At 42.5% G+C, this 14173-nt stretch overlaps 2 protein-coding genes across 4 annotated transcripts; both read right to left on the reverse strand.

The window, feature by feature from the left end:
• Positions 1–161: 161 nt before the first annotated feature.
• cbx8b (chromobox homolog 8b) lies at positions 162–5953 on the reverse strand. 3 transcript variants are annotated; one of them, XM_058082798.1, is made up of 5 exons: positions 5898–5953; positions 3284–3432; positions 3126–3169; positions 2773–2998; positions 162–1602 (listed from the first exon to the last, which is right to left on the reverse strand). In XM_058082798.1, the coding sequence occupies exons 2-5, from the start codon at positions 3350–3352 to the stop codon at positions 874–876; spliced, it is 1068 nt and encodes a 355-aa protein (XP_057938781.1). In that variant the 5' UTR covers positions 3353–3432; positions 5898–5953; the 3' UTR covers positions 162–873. The 3 variants fall into 3 exon arrangements, with proteins under 3 accessions (XP_057938781.1, XP_057938772.1, XP_057938789.1); XM_058082806.1 differs by lacking the exon at positions 5898–5953 and having other exon boundaries at positions 170–1602; positions 2773–2839; positions 2933–2998; positions 3284–4979; XM_058082789.1 differs by lacking the exon at positions 5898–5953 and having other exon boundaries at positions 3284–5073.
• A 405-nt stretch (positions 5954–6358) lies between these two features.
• Positions 6359–13756, reverse strand: LOC131136207 (E3 SUMO-protein ligase CBX4-like). Its single transcript, XM_058082817.1, has 5 exons — positions 13660–13756; positions 13526–13569; positions 12313–12378; positions 10907–10973; positions 6359–9644 (listed from the first exon to the last, which is right to left on the reverse strand). The coding sequence occupies exons 1-5, from the start codon at positions 13726–13728 to the stop codon at positions 8397–8399; spliced, it is 1494 nt and encodes a 497-aa protein (XP_057938800.1). The 5' UTR covers positions 13729–13756; the 3' UTR covers positions 6359–8396.
• Between the last annotated feature and the right edge of the window lie 417 nt (positions 13757–14173).

The raw sequence follows: 14173 nt of genomic DNA on the forward strand, positions 1-14173 counted from the left end.
AATCAATCCAAATGTTACCTTAATTCCCCTGCATGGTGTTTATGTGATGACGTCACACGACAAAGCGAGTCTCAAAATAAAATATGAACCAGAAGAATTTTTTTATTGAAAAACCTCGTAAAAGCACATTGTGTAAAATAGCAGTTAGTACAAAAAAGTGTAGTTAGGATTTTCATACAATTTACAAATGTTTGGGTTTTTTTAATATTCGGCATCTGCGAAAGTCTGGACATATAATTTACATTACAATCATACACATATATATCGTTCATTTTAATGATAGCTATACTTTCTAAAACCTTTAAGAATGATGTAATTTCTCAGCATTCAAGACCATTTTGTTAGTCTAATGAATGTATATTGCATTCCAGACTTAAAAAAAAAGATTCAAACTTTTCATCACAAAGTGTAGGGACATTTTATTTTGAAAGAACCTCAAAAAAGGAAGCCGTTAGGGCACAGTGTAAACATTTTAAATTATAGCAAACTATACAAACACAAAGAAGGGATGAAAAACATTACATTTTCATTTTAGTCCAATTTTGAAAAATAAATCCTGATGTAAATTGTGGTAAGTACATTAACCTGTATGTACAAATATATCTATGTACATGACATATTCTGCTTTGTGTAGCCCAGGGGCCTTAAAAAGCCTTCAACATATTCTAAACATAGAAATGATAACTGATAAACTAATTGGCTTTATAAGACAAATCTAGGATGTTTTGTTCAAATAGCTTAGTACCTACATTGAATTGCTTATTACTATTAGCATCTTTAAATGTACAAAAAGTATCAAATCCTTCAACTTTACAGGGTCTTCAGAACAAAAGGTTTGAGTCCCGACACTGGATGATGCTGAATCCTTCCACGTCATCTCTTGTCCTTGAAGAAGCCTTTGGAGGTGCTGCTCTCCTTGATGGTGACAGTCAGCAAGTTGGTGGTGACGTCCGTCACCAGGACCTGCTCCACGCTGCGCAGAGCAGGCCGCCACGTCACTTGGTCCAAGTCGTCATCGAGCCGGGTCGGGGAAGGCCTGTCCAGGAAGTAAGGCTTCTCCACGGGCGGGTGCTGCTGCTTGGAGTGTTCGGGTGCCAGGTAACAGTTCTTAGTCCTGTGTGCGTCACGGTGGGAGTAGGGCTGCTTGTAGGCCCCCCCAGGGCTCATTCCCCACTTGTGTGACCGATGATGATGATGACGATTATGGTGGAGTTTATGGCCGTGGTTCTCAGGGTATTTGTGGCAAAACGACCTCCTACCTTCACCGTTCTGAACATTCAGCAACTTGTGAGGCCTGTGGCCGGCATGCTCCTCGGTTTTTCTCTTGCTGGAATGCAGAGACTGCAAGGGCTTTGGGCCTCTCTTGCCAGTGTTGGGTTGCCGCAGGGCCTGGTGGTGCTCAAGGGGCAGTGCCGGCGCCCCAACGTGTACGGCGTCTCCTCGGTTAACAGCGCTGGGTGGGAAAATGGTGGGAACGACAGCTCGCAGGCCCTCTCTGGCCCTCGGGGTCACAGCAGGCTCTGGGGTCTGGTAGGCGATGTGCATTCCTCGCACTGCTTCATGCCTCAACTCATAAGACTTGGCGGAGCCTTTGGCCTGAGCCTATGAGAAAGCCATGCAGGTCAAAGCGGCACAAATGTCTTGTGTGTTGTCATTGTACTTGAGTTTAAATTTGCAGCACGGAGGACTTGAAAGCTTGAAAAGTGCAATAAAGTGCATGACGGTGCAATAAAACAGACAATTAGAGGAGCAAGTTCCTTTCTGGACCCAGCGTTCACCTCTGAACTTCCACTGACCCTGCTCACCAAGACATGCTGCAATTTACACCAAGGTCAACTTCAGGTCAGCAAACCAACTACTGACGACTCACTTTTCACATACAGCTCTGGAATATTGGATTTCGCTCTGATTTTAGCGTTATTGACAACTTTACTACCAAATGCTCAATACAAGTTTCGTTGTACATCTTGTATAATGACAATAAAGGCCATTCCATTCCAAGTAATTATTTTCAGGAAATGAAAAATGGTAAAAACATGTGATTTTTCATCTTTAAGCACGTCAACACTTAAGACAGGGGTTGGGATGGTTTTGGCCCAGAGAGCTATGAAAGCCATCTATTTTTAAATGTATTATCCTGACAGCCATATCATATTTTTTGACATCAAATGCACATATTTCTTAGGAAAACCGATAATTTTACAGCTTAGTAAGTCTCTAAATGTAATAATAATCTAATAATAAGGGTTTCCTTTGCAGAATTGGCTAGCTAACTATTTGATGAAAAGGAGGGAAGTTTACTTGTTAACATTCCAATAGTATTGTTCAGTAATAATGGAGTTTTGGTGTCTGACATAGAAATTATCAGAAGGGCAGCTGGCACTGTGGTAGAAAATTGATTAAAATGCATAAAACCTTTATATTATGAATGTTTTAACACTATGATTTCTGTAATGTTTCACTTTAAAATGTGAGCAAAAAATAAAATGTTATTTTATTGTGTAAAGAAATGTTTAAGAGACAGATCCAGTCATCAAAAAAGCCACATCTGGCTCTTGAAAAGTATCCAATACTTTATGCTTCTTTCTTGAATTCGGTATTTCATGAATAAAATCATATGTGGTTTACCCGGGAAGCACGCGCAAGAAAACGTCACCTTGTTATGCTAATGACGCTTAGCAACATTAGCAGCACCTGCCATTGAAGCTCGTGACGAACCCACGTGAGGCAGGCGTCAGACACATTGACGTAATAAAGTACATTTCCATTTACCTTGAGCAGAAAGGTCTTGGGTTTCGGGCCTCTCTTCTTGGGCCCGTACAGCTCCCTTTCGCGTTCTCTGTTCGGTAACGGGTGTGAAATGTCAGCCGGGCAAAGTGCGCATGACGACATTTTACGGTGAAGTTTCCGCTCACGAGCACGGGTCACGTACCTCTGCTCAAAGGCGGCAAACAGGCGGACGTCTAGAATATTCTCCTCCGGTTCCCATGTGCTGTATCTGAAAGAGGCGGAAAAAAGAGGGTTCATTGGGGAAGCGAGGGGTCGACGGCACGGCGTGGCAGTAGCCTCAGCTGCATGGAGGACGGCGGTGTAGCTAGGTGTTGGCTAACGTAGTACGGACTTACTTGGGAGACCAGCCTTTCCATTTGACGAGGTACTCGATCTTCCCCTGCGTGCCGTTACAAACACAAACGTCACATGGTTAGCTCGCAGTCCAAAGCAATTGAAACAATTTGATCGGTTAAGGTTGTCAGATCGGTGTGTGTTCACCTCGTTAACATACCTTCCTTATCCTACGTTTGATGATAGACTCGGCGGCGAACACCCTTTCCCCGACGGCAGACAGCTCCATGTTTACTCCAGTGCAACCTACCGTTAGCTTCCTAGCGCTAGCGAGGCAGATCTTTGCCTCCACCTCCAGACCCAGCTACTCTGAATTCCCGACAGACCATAATACTCTCTCAGTAGCGAAGATACGTCAGCGTTTCGTTGCCATGGGCACCGCAGTACGTGGACCCGCTGTGACAACGCCGATTGGTCGACTTCGTCATACGTCGACAAATATGCGAACACCCGGTCCAATGGGTGTTGTTGTTATTTTAAGCCCCGCCCCTTAGTTATTAACCCGCCTCTTAAATAAGGGGCCGGGGCCATGTTGGATCTATTTCGCTGCTTCATTGCTTGAGAACGTCTTATTAATTAATAAACATGCTTTTGCGAAACAAAACTAAACCATTTTTTACGGTTATGATTGAAACGTCCATTTTCACTGAGCCCATATATGAAATTACGGCGTTTCTGTTGTTTGGTGCCCTTTTTTCCATCATCGTTACATCATTTTACACTCCAAACAAACATGAATTAAATTGCATATTAATGTGCTGTCAATATAAGTAAACGTAAAGCAGGCGACCGGAAGGACAGTTGGACTTATATCTGATAAACATTTTTAAACAATATATAAAGTACGCCTGGAAAGGCTTTTCGTATTTTTTTTATGCGGCATTTATTTCTAAAATAATGAGTTATTATTTATTTTGTTGTCAATTACACCCGCAGTGAGGACATTCAAGTTTCAGACGTTAAAAATAAAAACGATCAAACGAACAACAGCACATACTGCACATAAATACTATTTATGTAGCCGACTGCATAGATACTAAATATATAAAAGCAAAAAAACGGAAAATACAGCATACGAGAGGTGAATTATTGAAACATATTTACGTTTTTTCTGTACTGATGACGTTGGACGTGAAAAAAATATTAATTTTCCAAACAACTTCCCTATCATCTTCGCTCTTTTTCCCTCCCCGTTTTATTTCTAATTGTTCAATGCAAAATGTTTCAACTAATATTAAAATAATCTTTGTACTTTTTCCTTTCGTGTAATGAATATGTATTCATGTAATATCTTAACTTTATTGCATGCATGTTCCTTTTTTCCCCAACATCATTCGTCAAAGATGACAATTTTACTTTGGTTCTCATATTATGAGTATTCTTGTAAAGTTGCAACATCTTCCTGGATAGAATATGATTTTTTTCTCTGGACATTTTAGGTTGTTGGATTGAGTTTAGCTTTTTAGAAACAAAATACCAAACTGGCCCCCAAATCCTTCACTTTTCACATTCTCTAAAAAGTCATAATTCTCTGAAAAGTCCTAATTATGAGACAAAAAGTGAAAGCATGAGAAAAAGTCGAATTTCAAGATAAAAACATCATGAATACGACACAGAGTCGAATTTACCAGATAAAATATCGTAATTATGGTGTAAAGAGTACACATTAGGAGACAAAAAGTCAAAATTATTAGATACATTCATAGTTATGAGCTAAATGTCATAATTACGAGATTTAAAAAAGTCAAAATCACGACATAAAAAGTCACTATTAGGACATAAGTCATTATTGTTGAATACGAAGTTGAAATTATGAGACAAAAAGTCAAGAGGTAAAAACGTCAAATTATGAGCTAAATTCATATTTATGGGATTTAACATTGGGAATTAAGTCCTAATTATGAAATATGACATAATTAAGTCATAATTATGACTTCAATGTATTAATTATAATATTACAAAAAGTCGAAATCTTGAGAAAAAGGTAATGTATATGACATTAAAAGTCAAAATTAGGAAAGAAATCATTAATATGATATTTAAAAAACGAAATTATGAGATTAAAGTCACAATTATGGGGTAAATCATAATTAGGACATAAAGTAGTTATGACGAAAAATCGAAATTACGAGATTAAAAAGTCATAACTATGAGTTAGAACGTCGAAATTATGAGATAACAAATCTTAACCACAAGATAAAAAGAATTATGAGATTAAGTCATAATGAGATTAAGTCATAATTACGAGTTAAATGACCCAAACGACGGGGCAAGTGCAAAGTTTGGATATCATAATTTCGACTTTTTATCTCATGATTAGGACCATGAAGGAGCGTCGTTTCTTCATCGGACTAGCAGCTGTTTGGCCTACAAACATGAAATAGTGATACGGTTGCAGCTGCTGCGAGGCGTCTTTTTTTCCCTCTCAGGCAGCACAAACGAGAGGGCAGCCATTTTCTCCACACCCGCGCTTTTGTCGAGCCACAGCAAAATATCAATAAAGCACATCGCCTTTGAATTGTTTCATTTGAAATAACGAAGACTAATATTGTGTCAGGGACGCTGATCTCTTCTGCTGAAAAGCGTTCAGTATGGAAATGGAAAATACACCTTTACATGTTTTTATTCCCTCTAATTACACTACAATTGAACAAAAGAATGATGGATGTCTCCACAAACTACATACGGTCTAATGTAACACACAACGCCCTGGTATGGGATTCGAATAGTTTTAAAAAACGAGCTTTAGTTGCCATAAAAATATGCTAGTTTACCTGACAGACCGCCATGTTGGGAAACCACAGCGTTGGGTGGTCACATGACCGTCACGTGACAACCCCTCCTCCAAGTCTCCTGTATGGATGGCACTTTGTGACTTCATGAGTCACGTGCGATACCAATGATTTCCTTTATGTTGCATACTTTGCAAATTCAGCTTATGCCCATTTCATATACTCATATTCATATCCATATTCATATTCATATTTCCTCTCCAGCACGCCGGCTACCGTGAGGATAAGCGGTAGAAAATGAATGAATGAATGTTTCTCAGAACACTTCAACTCTAAAAAAGTCTCTATAATTTTTGCTCACTATTTTTTTAATATTTTTTTTTCCTGCAACCTGATTTAGAAAAAAACAACATCTTAATTTGTATGAGATAAAGACTCAAAATTAGAAGACAAAAAAGTCAAAATTCTGAGAAAAATCAAAACGGATTCCAGAGCATGAAGAGCTGGAACTGACAATATGGATATTTCAACATTCATATTTATATCAATATTCAGTAATGTAACTAGAATATTCAATCTATTTCACCACAATGTTAGCATAGCAGCCGCCGTGTAACTCACATGTGAAATCAGGAAGTCGACTTTTTGCAAACATTTTATTACCACAAAAGATGTTTACTTAGCACACAAAAACTCAGGATAGACGAGGCGGTGCTGGGATGCTTTTTACTGCTCAAACGCGACACATTACGAAGGAGTAAGTGTCACAAGATCTCGCTAGATTCAAGTCCTTCAGAAACAAAATGTCTCCTGAATCAATTCCACAGTAAATGAAAATGAACTTAATTTGTTTTCTTGGTCTCTTGTCTCCAAACAAACAGGAAGAGAGTTCACTCTGTGCATTGCTTTCAGCCACTTGCTACAGAATGTGCACTTTTGTTAGTCATACAATGTCTTTGTCTCGGCGGGCGGAGACGGGGCTGCTTGCATACACACAGAGTGCAGCAGAGCGTCCCGTAATGGAAATGAAATGAGTATATTGCAATATATTGTTGAAATATCATGTTGTGACACCCCTAGTATATACTACATAGTATGTGCATAGTTAGGAAAAGCTCATCGTTGATCACTGTCTGACCTGCACAGATGTGTGGAAGACCGCACGATAGATCACCCAGCTGGTGGTCTGAAGCAGATGGATTCCGCGGCTCATCTGGCGTATAGATTTGTGACCGTTATCACGCGGAGAATGCTCTCGGCGCCGCTGCAAAACTAATTCCACATGGACTCCGAACCCACAGCTTGTTGCACAGCACAAGCAGGAAATCAAAATATCAACATCAAAAAAGACTCAAAATTAGGAGACAAAAAGTCAAAATTCTGAGAAAAATCCAAATGGATTCCAGAGCATGAAGAGCTGGAATTGACACTATGGATATTTCAGTATTCATATTTATATCGATATTCAGAAATGTAGCTAAAATATTTAATCTATTTCACCACAATGTTAGCAAAGCGGCCGCCGCTTAAGTCTAAAACTCATATGTAAAATCAGGAAGTCAACTTTTTGCAAACATTTTATTATTCTGCCGGGCCAGATACAAACAATTGGTGGGCCGCATGTGGCCCCCGGGCCGTAGTTTGCCCACCCGTTTTAGACAGAAAGTTAGCAACCAGTGACTCGGATCAGGGACTATTGTGTCTGGGATCATTCAAACCTGCAATGAAATCCTGTTGTTGTTGCGCCCATCAGTAGTAGCCTGGTGCTTGTGTGTCAGCCACCATTACTGACACCTAGTGACCAGTGTAGAGTACTATTTATTCAGCTTTATTAAGCTTATAAAAACAGGTTTTATATGTACACTCACAGATGTGAAAATGGAATACTATGAACACGTAGGACACAGGAATAGATCGTTTCCAAAATGTACCCCAGTAGCGGATCTTCTACTGCAGGAAATCCCCCCTAACTCAATAACTTACTAGCTTGTGTTCTGTCGTTAAAAAACGGTTGATTGGCCACTCGAAATTTGAGAGACCAGTCCAGGATGGACCCTGCCTTGTGACCCTTGTGCGGATGTAAGGATGGACGGACATTATCTAGGTGGAGCAATGTTGAAGTTTTATTCCAGAAGGAATGGGTGCGTCCCATTACGTGCATTCTTAGCTGCCTCTTTTTATCCGTTTTTAATCTTTACGTAGAACGCACAGAAAAGAGAAAGACGTGTTGATGTCTGACATAAGGATTGTGGATGGGTTGTTCTCCTCATACTAACTTCAAGCCTTTTCGACGCTACTGAACTCAAAGTACTCAAAGTAGGTATGAACGGAGCCGACATCGGATCGATATCGGTATCGGTTCGGAAGTGATGAGGTTGTGGGGGCACCCTTATGATTATGACACAAGTCCATACACAAACGCAGAAGGCGGTTGGACTTTTTGAAGGTCTTCACCCTGGCTGGAGGTTCAAAGGCCAAAAAAGATGCCTTTTGAAAACGTGCGTGGAGGTCCAGTTAATCTAGTCAACTCAATTAACCCAGTTAAAGCGTCACATACTCCTTGAAGGTAACCGTGAGGCAGTTTGTAGTAATGTCCGTGATAATGATATTCCCATGGAAAGGCTTTAGAGCGGGAAATGTCTCCACTTTTCTCGCGTCTGCGGTGTTTTCACTTTCACTTTGTTCCTCCGGCGGCGTGTGTTCCTGTGACGCTTCCTGTCCATGTGGTTCCGGTTGGCTCGCCGCAGGCTTGCGCTTGATGATGCTCAAGTCAATGGGCTGTTCTTGAGCGCCGTATTCGCAGCCATTTTGCTCCGTGTGCGAGGACGCCATATGGGAAACAGTCCCAAATCTCTTGGTGCCGCCGTGGCGTTCGCTGCCCGTGTCAGGAAGGTGTCGCTTTAATCCCGGAAAACTTATGCTGTCCGCGAAGGAGGTAGCTCCGGCGTCCAGAGGCAAAGAGACTCGATTAGGCTCGGTTGTCAGTTGGAAAGGCTGATCCGCTTGACCTCTGACCTCAACATGTTGATCCGTTTCCATTCCAGAATTCTCCGTTTTGGCGGACTGCTCCTTTTTTTGGGAGCACTCTCCTGTAAATCCACAATCGGAGGTGGCTTGTTTTGTTTTTGCAAATCCGCTAATGAGGCCAAGTTCTCTGACCAGCTTCATCTTCTGGAGGTGACGTTCCGTGTTGTGTGTTCCTTGTGACGGCTCCTCACCAGATTGGGCTTCCGAGCTATGAACCGTTTCCGCTTGCATTCCGTTTTCCATGTATTTGCTCATGACAATAACGATGTGTCCATTTTTATTTTTGTTTTTTACTATCTTTAATTTCCGACCACTGACAACGTTATGATGCTTCTGCTTTGCCTTCTCCGGCTCTTTATGACCGTTTAGATCTGCTGGGAGCTTCTTCAGCTCCATGGTGATGTCCTTGACTTTGGTGAGAACACCTGAGGTCTTGTCCTGGAACCATTTTTGCTGTAGCACAGGCGGAAAGTTGTACCCTTTGTTGACTTCCCTGGACCCCGGTGATTTCAGGCCCGGTTGGAAATGGTGGCGCTTCTTCGTGCTGAGCCGATAGTACACGTTCTTGGCGTTGGTGTGCCGCTCGGTCTGGTCGTCCCGGCTCAGAGGATGGTACTGATGATGCTTATTGCGGTTCAGATGGTACTTCTGACTCTGCAGATGCAACGTGGGAACGGAGCCGGTCTTGTGACAGCAGTCTTCATCCTGAGAGGACTCGTGAAGGTCAGCAAGGACACTAGATCTCCGGGCAAAAGAAGGAACCTGGACAAGAACACATAGAAGACACATGCTAGTACATGAAAGTACAAAAATATTCAACAATATACAGTATACAACCATTTTAATTTCTAGTACATTTCACTGTTGTGTATGCTAGCAGCCCCGCCTCCACCCACTGAGCCAAAACGACTATTACTGACAAAAAGGGCTTACTCCATTCATGCCGTTGTTCTATGGAACAAAAAACAATTTTTGTGAAATCCTGTGAGACTCCTAGTATACACTACCGCTCCAAAGTTTGGGATCGCTTGCAAATTTCTTTGTTTTCCAAACAAAAACAAAATTTTATGCATTTCACAAACAATTTTTTTCCATTTCACAAATATTTTTATCCATTTCACAAACAATTAAAAATGAATGAGATGAATGAGATTTTCAAAGAAGGATGTACATTTTTGCATAGAGGCCTACTATCAACAACTGTCAGTCCTCTGCATCAATCCTCTGGTATGGCTGCTAATCCAAGTTCATCATTTTATAAGGCTAATAGATGATTAAAAAAGCCATCTAAAAATCTAAAAACTAAAACTAAAATCTCTTACCATGCTGTTAACTACTCCCTTTAGAGAGCAGCACAAACTGGGTCTAACAAGGACAGAAAAACGATGCATATCTGCATATCTTTATTAAACAATTATTTCTGTAATCGATTAATCTAGAAAATAGTTTTTCGATTAATCCCTGAAAGTCCCTGATTAGGTCTTGAAAACATAAACCACAAACACATGCACAGGTTAATAAAAATATGTATTTCTAAATGATCTGCCCATATCAATAAAGTATAATAACAACAATAACAATAATTGCGCAATCTTTTCTTCTGGCCGGACTCACTGACACTTGTTACCGCTGCCATGTTTTGATTCTAAGTAGTGGTGTGGCGTTTGTGAACGAACGGGTCAAAAGAACTAGTTCTTTTTTGCGAATGAATGAACCGCCCACAAAATACCTGTTCAGTCCGCCGGCCGGTTTGTTCATGACCAACACAGCACTAGTTGGTGAGGGTTTGAGTCGGAACAAATGCGAACGGACTGACTCGACACGACTGACCGGGTCTTTGCCCAGGGGGAGATCACAGGCTAACGACTAATTGACCGAAATGAACAGCTCTTTTTACTGAATTAAGCCGAACGATCCTGTTCGCTGAAATGAACGGTTTTGCCCACCACTAATTCTGAGTGAAGGCGCATCGACATGCAGTTCTTGTGTCAATGTCATCGATAGTCAAAGCGTTGCAATCCTACCTGGACCAGAAGGGTCTTGGGCTTTGGTCCTCTCTTACGATACCCCATGAGCTGCTCGTGGCGTTCCCTGTAAAGAAAAACGAGTGGAACTGTCTTACATTGACAGAAGTTCCTGTTGCTTGACAACACAATGTACACAAAGAAGGCGGGGTTAAAGTGGCGTAGTGATCTGCAAAGCCATGCTGTCAACGAGTGTGGTCCTCCCATAATAACTTATTTAGTGAAAATATCCAGGAGCCTCTTGTTGACCCCCCCCCAACCAAAGTCTCAGTATTCACTCGACGGCAGTAACTCAATACTGCAGACAGAAGTGATGTGAGTGCCCTCCCCCACATCTAATTACAGTGACGTGGTGTGTTTTCATAGTCTGGCATTGGGACAATTGGGCTCCCCGGAGAGACGTGCAATTAGTTTCAATAAAATGTCTCTTTCAGCACGAGAAAGAAGCAGGGAATTGCTGAAACAGACGGCCAGGGAGTTTGGGTTGTCCTTGAACGTTCCACTCGTGGATGAAAGGTTGCACAGACAGCCTCAGCGGAAGGCTAAGGTTGACGGTTCCAACACCATGAGTCTAAAACACAGCGGACACAGCGGACAGAGGACAGTGGACACAGAGGACAGTGGACACAGAGGACACAGTGGACACAGAGGACACAGTGGACACAGAGGACACACTGGAGACAGTGGACAGAAGACACAGAGGACACAGTGGACAGAGGACACAGAGGACACAGTCGACAGAAGACACAGAGGACACAGAGGACACAGTGGACACAGTGGACACAGTGGACACAGTCGACAGACAACACAAAGGACAGAGGACACAGTGGACACAGCGGACACAGTGGACAGACGACACAGAGGACAGTGGCCAGAGGACACAGTGGACAGAGGACACACTGGACACAGTGGACAGAAGATACAGAGGACACAGTGGACAGAAGAAACAGAGGACACAGTGGACAGAAGAAACAGAGGACACAGTGGACAGAGGACACAGAGGACACAGTGGACAGAGGACACAGTGGACAGAGGACACAGTGGACACAGTAGACAGAGGACACAGAGGACAGAGTGGACATTGACTCCGGTGCACTAAGTGGTCACCAGGCAGCCCTCAATCCAGCGTGATACCTTCATGCCGTCATGTGACAAAAGGACACGGCGCCCTTTGCTGTGGTATGTCTTCCCTTCCATGACCTTCTGATGACACCAGTTTTAATCCTAATCCAACCCCGGTGTTGAATAACAGACACACCATCCCACACTTCATCATCAGCATGGGATTATCAGCAGAATGTTTGCTTTATGCTGTGAACAGCAGATGAGTGACACACATCGCCAAGTATCGTCCTGAGAAGTGGACAGGTTCGAACCCGTTGGCTCAGGTTCACATACGAACGTACCTCTCTTCAAAAGCATCCAGCAGCCTGGGGTCCAGAATGTTCTCCTCGGGTTCCCACGTGTTGTACCTGTTTAAGGAGAAAGTCAACAGTCAATATTAGCGGTGCTCCTCATCCTCCCTTATCACAACGGTGGATGTGCGGCATTGTGTATGCACTCGGGGTGTCACGGGATCTCGCCACATCAAAACGTGATAAGATTTCTCGCCGGTTTTCCTCAGGAAACTGGCAGGAAGAGGTTCAGTCTGTGCATCAGCACCTTTGTTATAAAAACAAGGACGTGAACAGAGTGAGCCATCTTGTCAGTCATAATCTTTGTCTGTGTGGGTGGAGGCGGGGCCGCTAGGATATACGCAAAGAGTGCAACATCGTAGAAATTATTAGCATATTTCCATTGTAATTTTCTTAAGTGGTGTCTCATCTGGTACCCATACCCAATCTGGGTATGGTCTTGGCACCCCCGAGTTGTCATAGAACACCCCCAAGCCAGAACCCGGGGACAGTAAATGTCTGTAATTGGCGACATGCATCCATCACTCAGGAAAACGCGCAAAGATTCCACAGCAGTCACAAGCAACTGCCCACCATGTGTGACATTTTTGACAGGGGTGTCAATCTCAAAGTGTGGCCCCCCCTGGGGGGCCCTTTTTCAAAGTGGAAGAATCTGTAGCAGGAAACGTGACTTTCATTGTTTTGGTAGGTTATACACACAGTGAAAGATGAACCCCTCAATATATTATAATTATTTTATATAGGAATATATATATGTTTATATATTTTTTAAAATAACTACAACAGGATGTGACATCACTGTTGTAAACAAGGCGTAGGTTTCTCGCATCAGCGTTAATATAAAATTGCTTAATGACGGGTAGTGTTCCACAGAATAAGAAAGTGAAAGTGAAATGCTCGATGGTCAGATCACTGGGTCACTAGGCGGTGTAGTGCCCCCATTATTGATACCCCAAATACTAAAGACTTATTTGATATTTTTATTATGGTAGCTTCCATGTTCTTCATGTTTTTTTTGTACAGAGTGAGTAACTTAGGTGTTAATTAAGGTAGAACTTCCGACCTAAACGAAAATAAATGTGATGGAAAATGTGCTATTCCGGGTGCCGTAAATGTAAGGAAGAAAGCCGCTTGTGGCCCCCGGGCCTTGACTTCAACACCTGTGTCTTCCTTCCAAAGTGATAGTGATTTATGGCTCACTTACTTTGGGGACCATCCACGCCACTTGACCAGATATTCGAGCCTGCCCTGTGAACGGACAGATGAAGCACAGTGAGCCGAATAAAACGTGTCGTGTCGTCTAAGAAGTACACAAGATTTGTACTCCATTTGTCAAACCTTCCGGCTGCGCTTCTTCTCGATGCTCTCCACCGCAAAGACTTGCTCTCCCGCGGCGGGAAGCTCCATTTCCACACGGAAGTGTAGCTGCTCCCGTTCTCCTCAGCTTCGTTCTTTCCGCCTTATCTTGGATTAATAAATATAAATCCCCTCGCCGCCTTTCACCTTCGTCTTCCGCGTCAACCGTCCTTCCCCCGCTTTGCCCTCAGAGACTCGCTATGTCGGACGGCGGCGAGCCGCGGCCAGAAAGCACTTGGTGGAAATAGCCTTCCTTGTGACACCAAACAGCTATGACGGGGGGGGCGGGGTCATTTAGATGATGCTTTCAGGGGCTGCGGGAATATTTGGAACCACAACCAAGAGCGATTTGAACTTGAACTTATTGTCTCAAAAAACACTCTCTGCTTGTTTCCAAACGTTTCTGTTGAACTGAGACATTTTAAACGTTGATATAAGCAATAAATTATATTTACACTTTGTCGTATCGATACATTAGAGGTGTTTAAAGTGCTTT

The sequence above is a fragment of the Doryrhamphus excisus genome, chromosome 1, assembly GCF_030265055.1.
Source record: "Doryrhamphus excisus isolate RoL2022-K1 chromosome 1, RoL_Dexc_1.0, whole genome shotgun sequence".
Lineage (NCBI taxonomy): Eukaryota > Metazoa > Chordata > Actinopteri > Syngnathiformes > Syngnathidae > Doryrhamphus > Doryrhamphus excisus.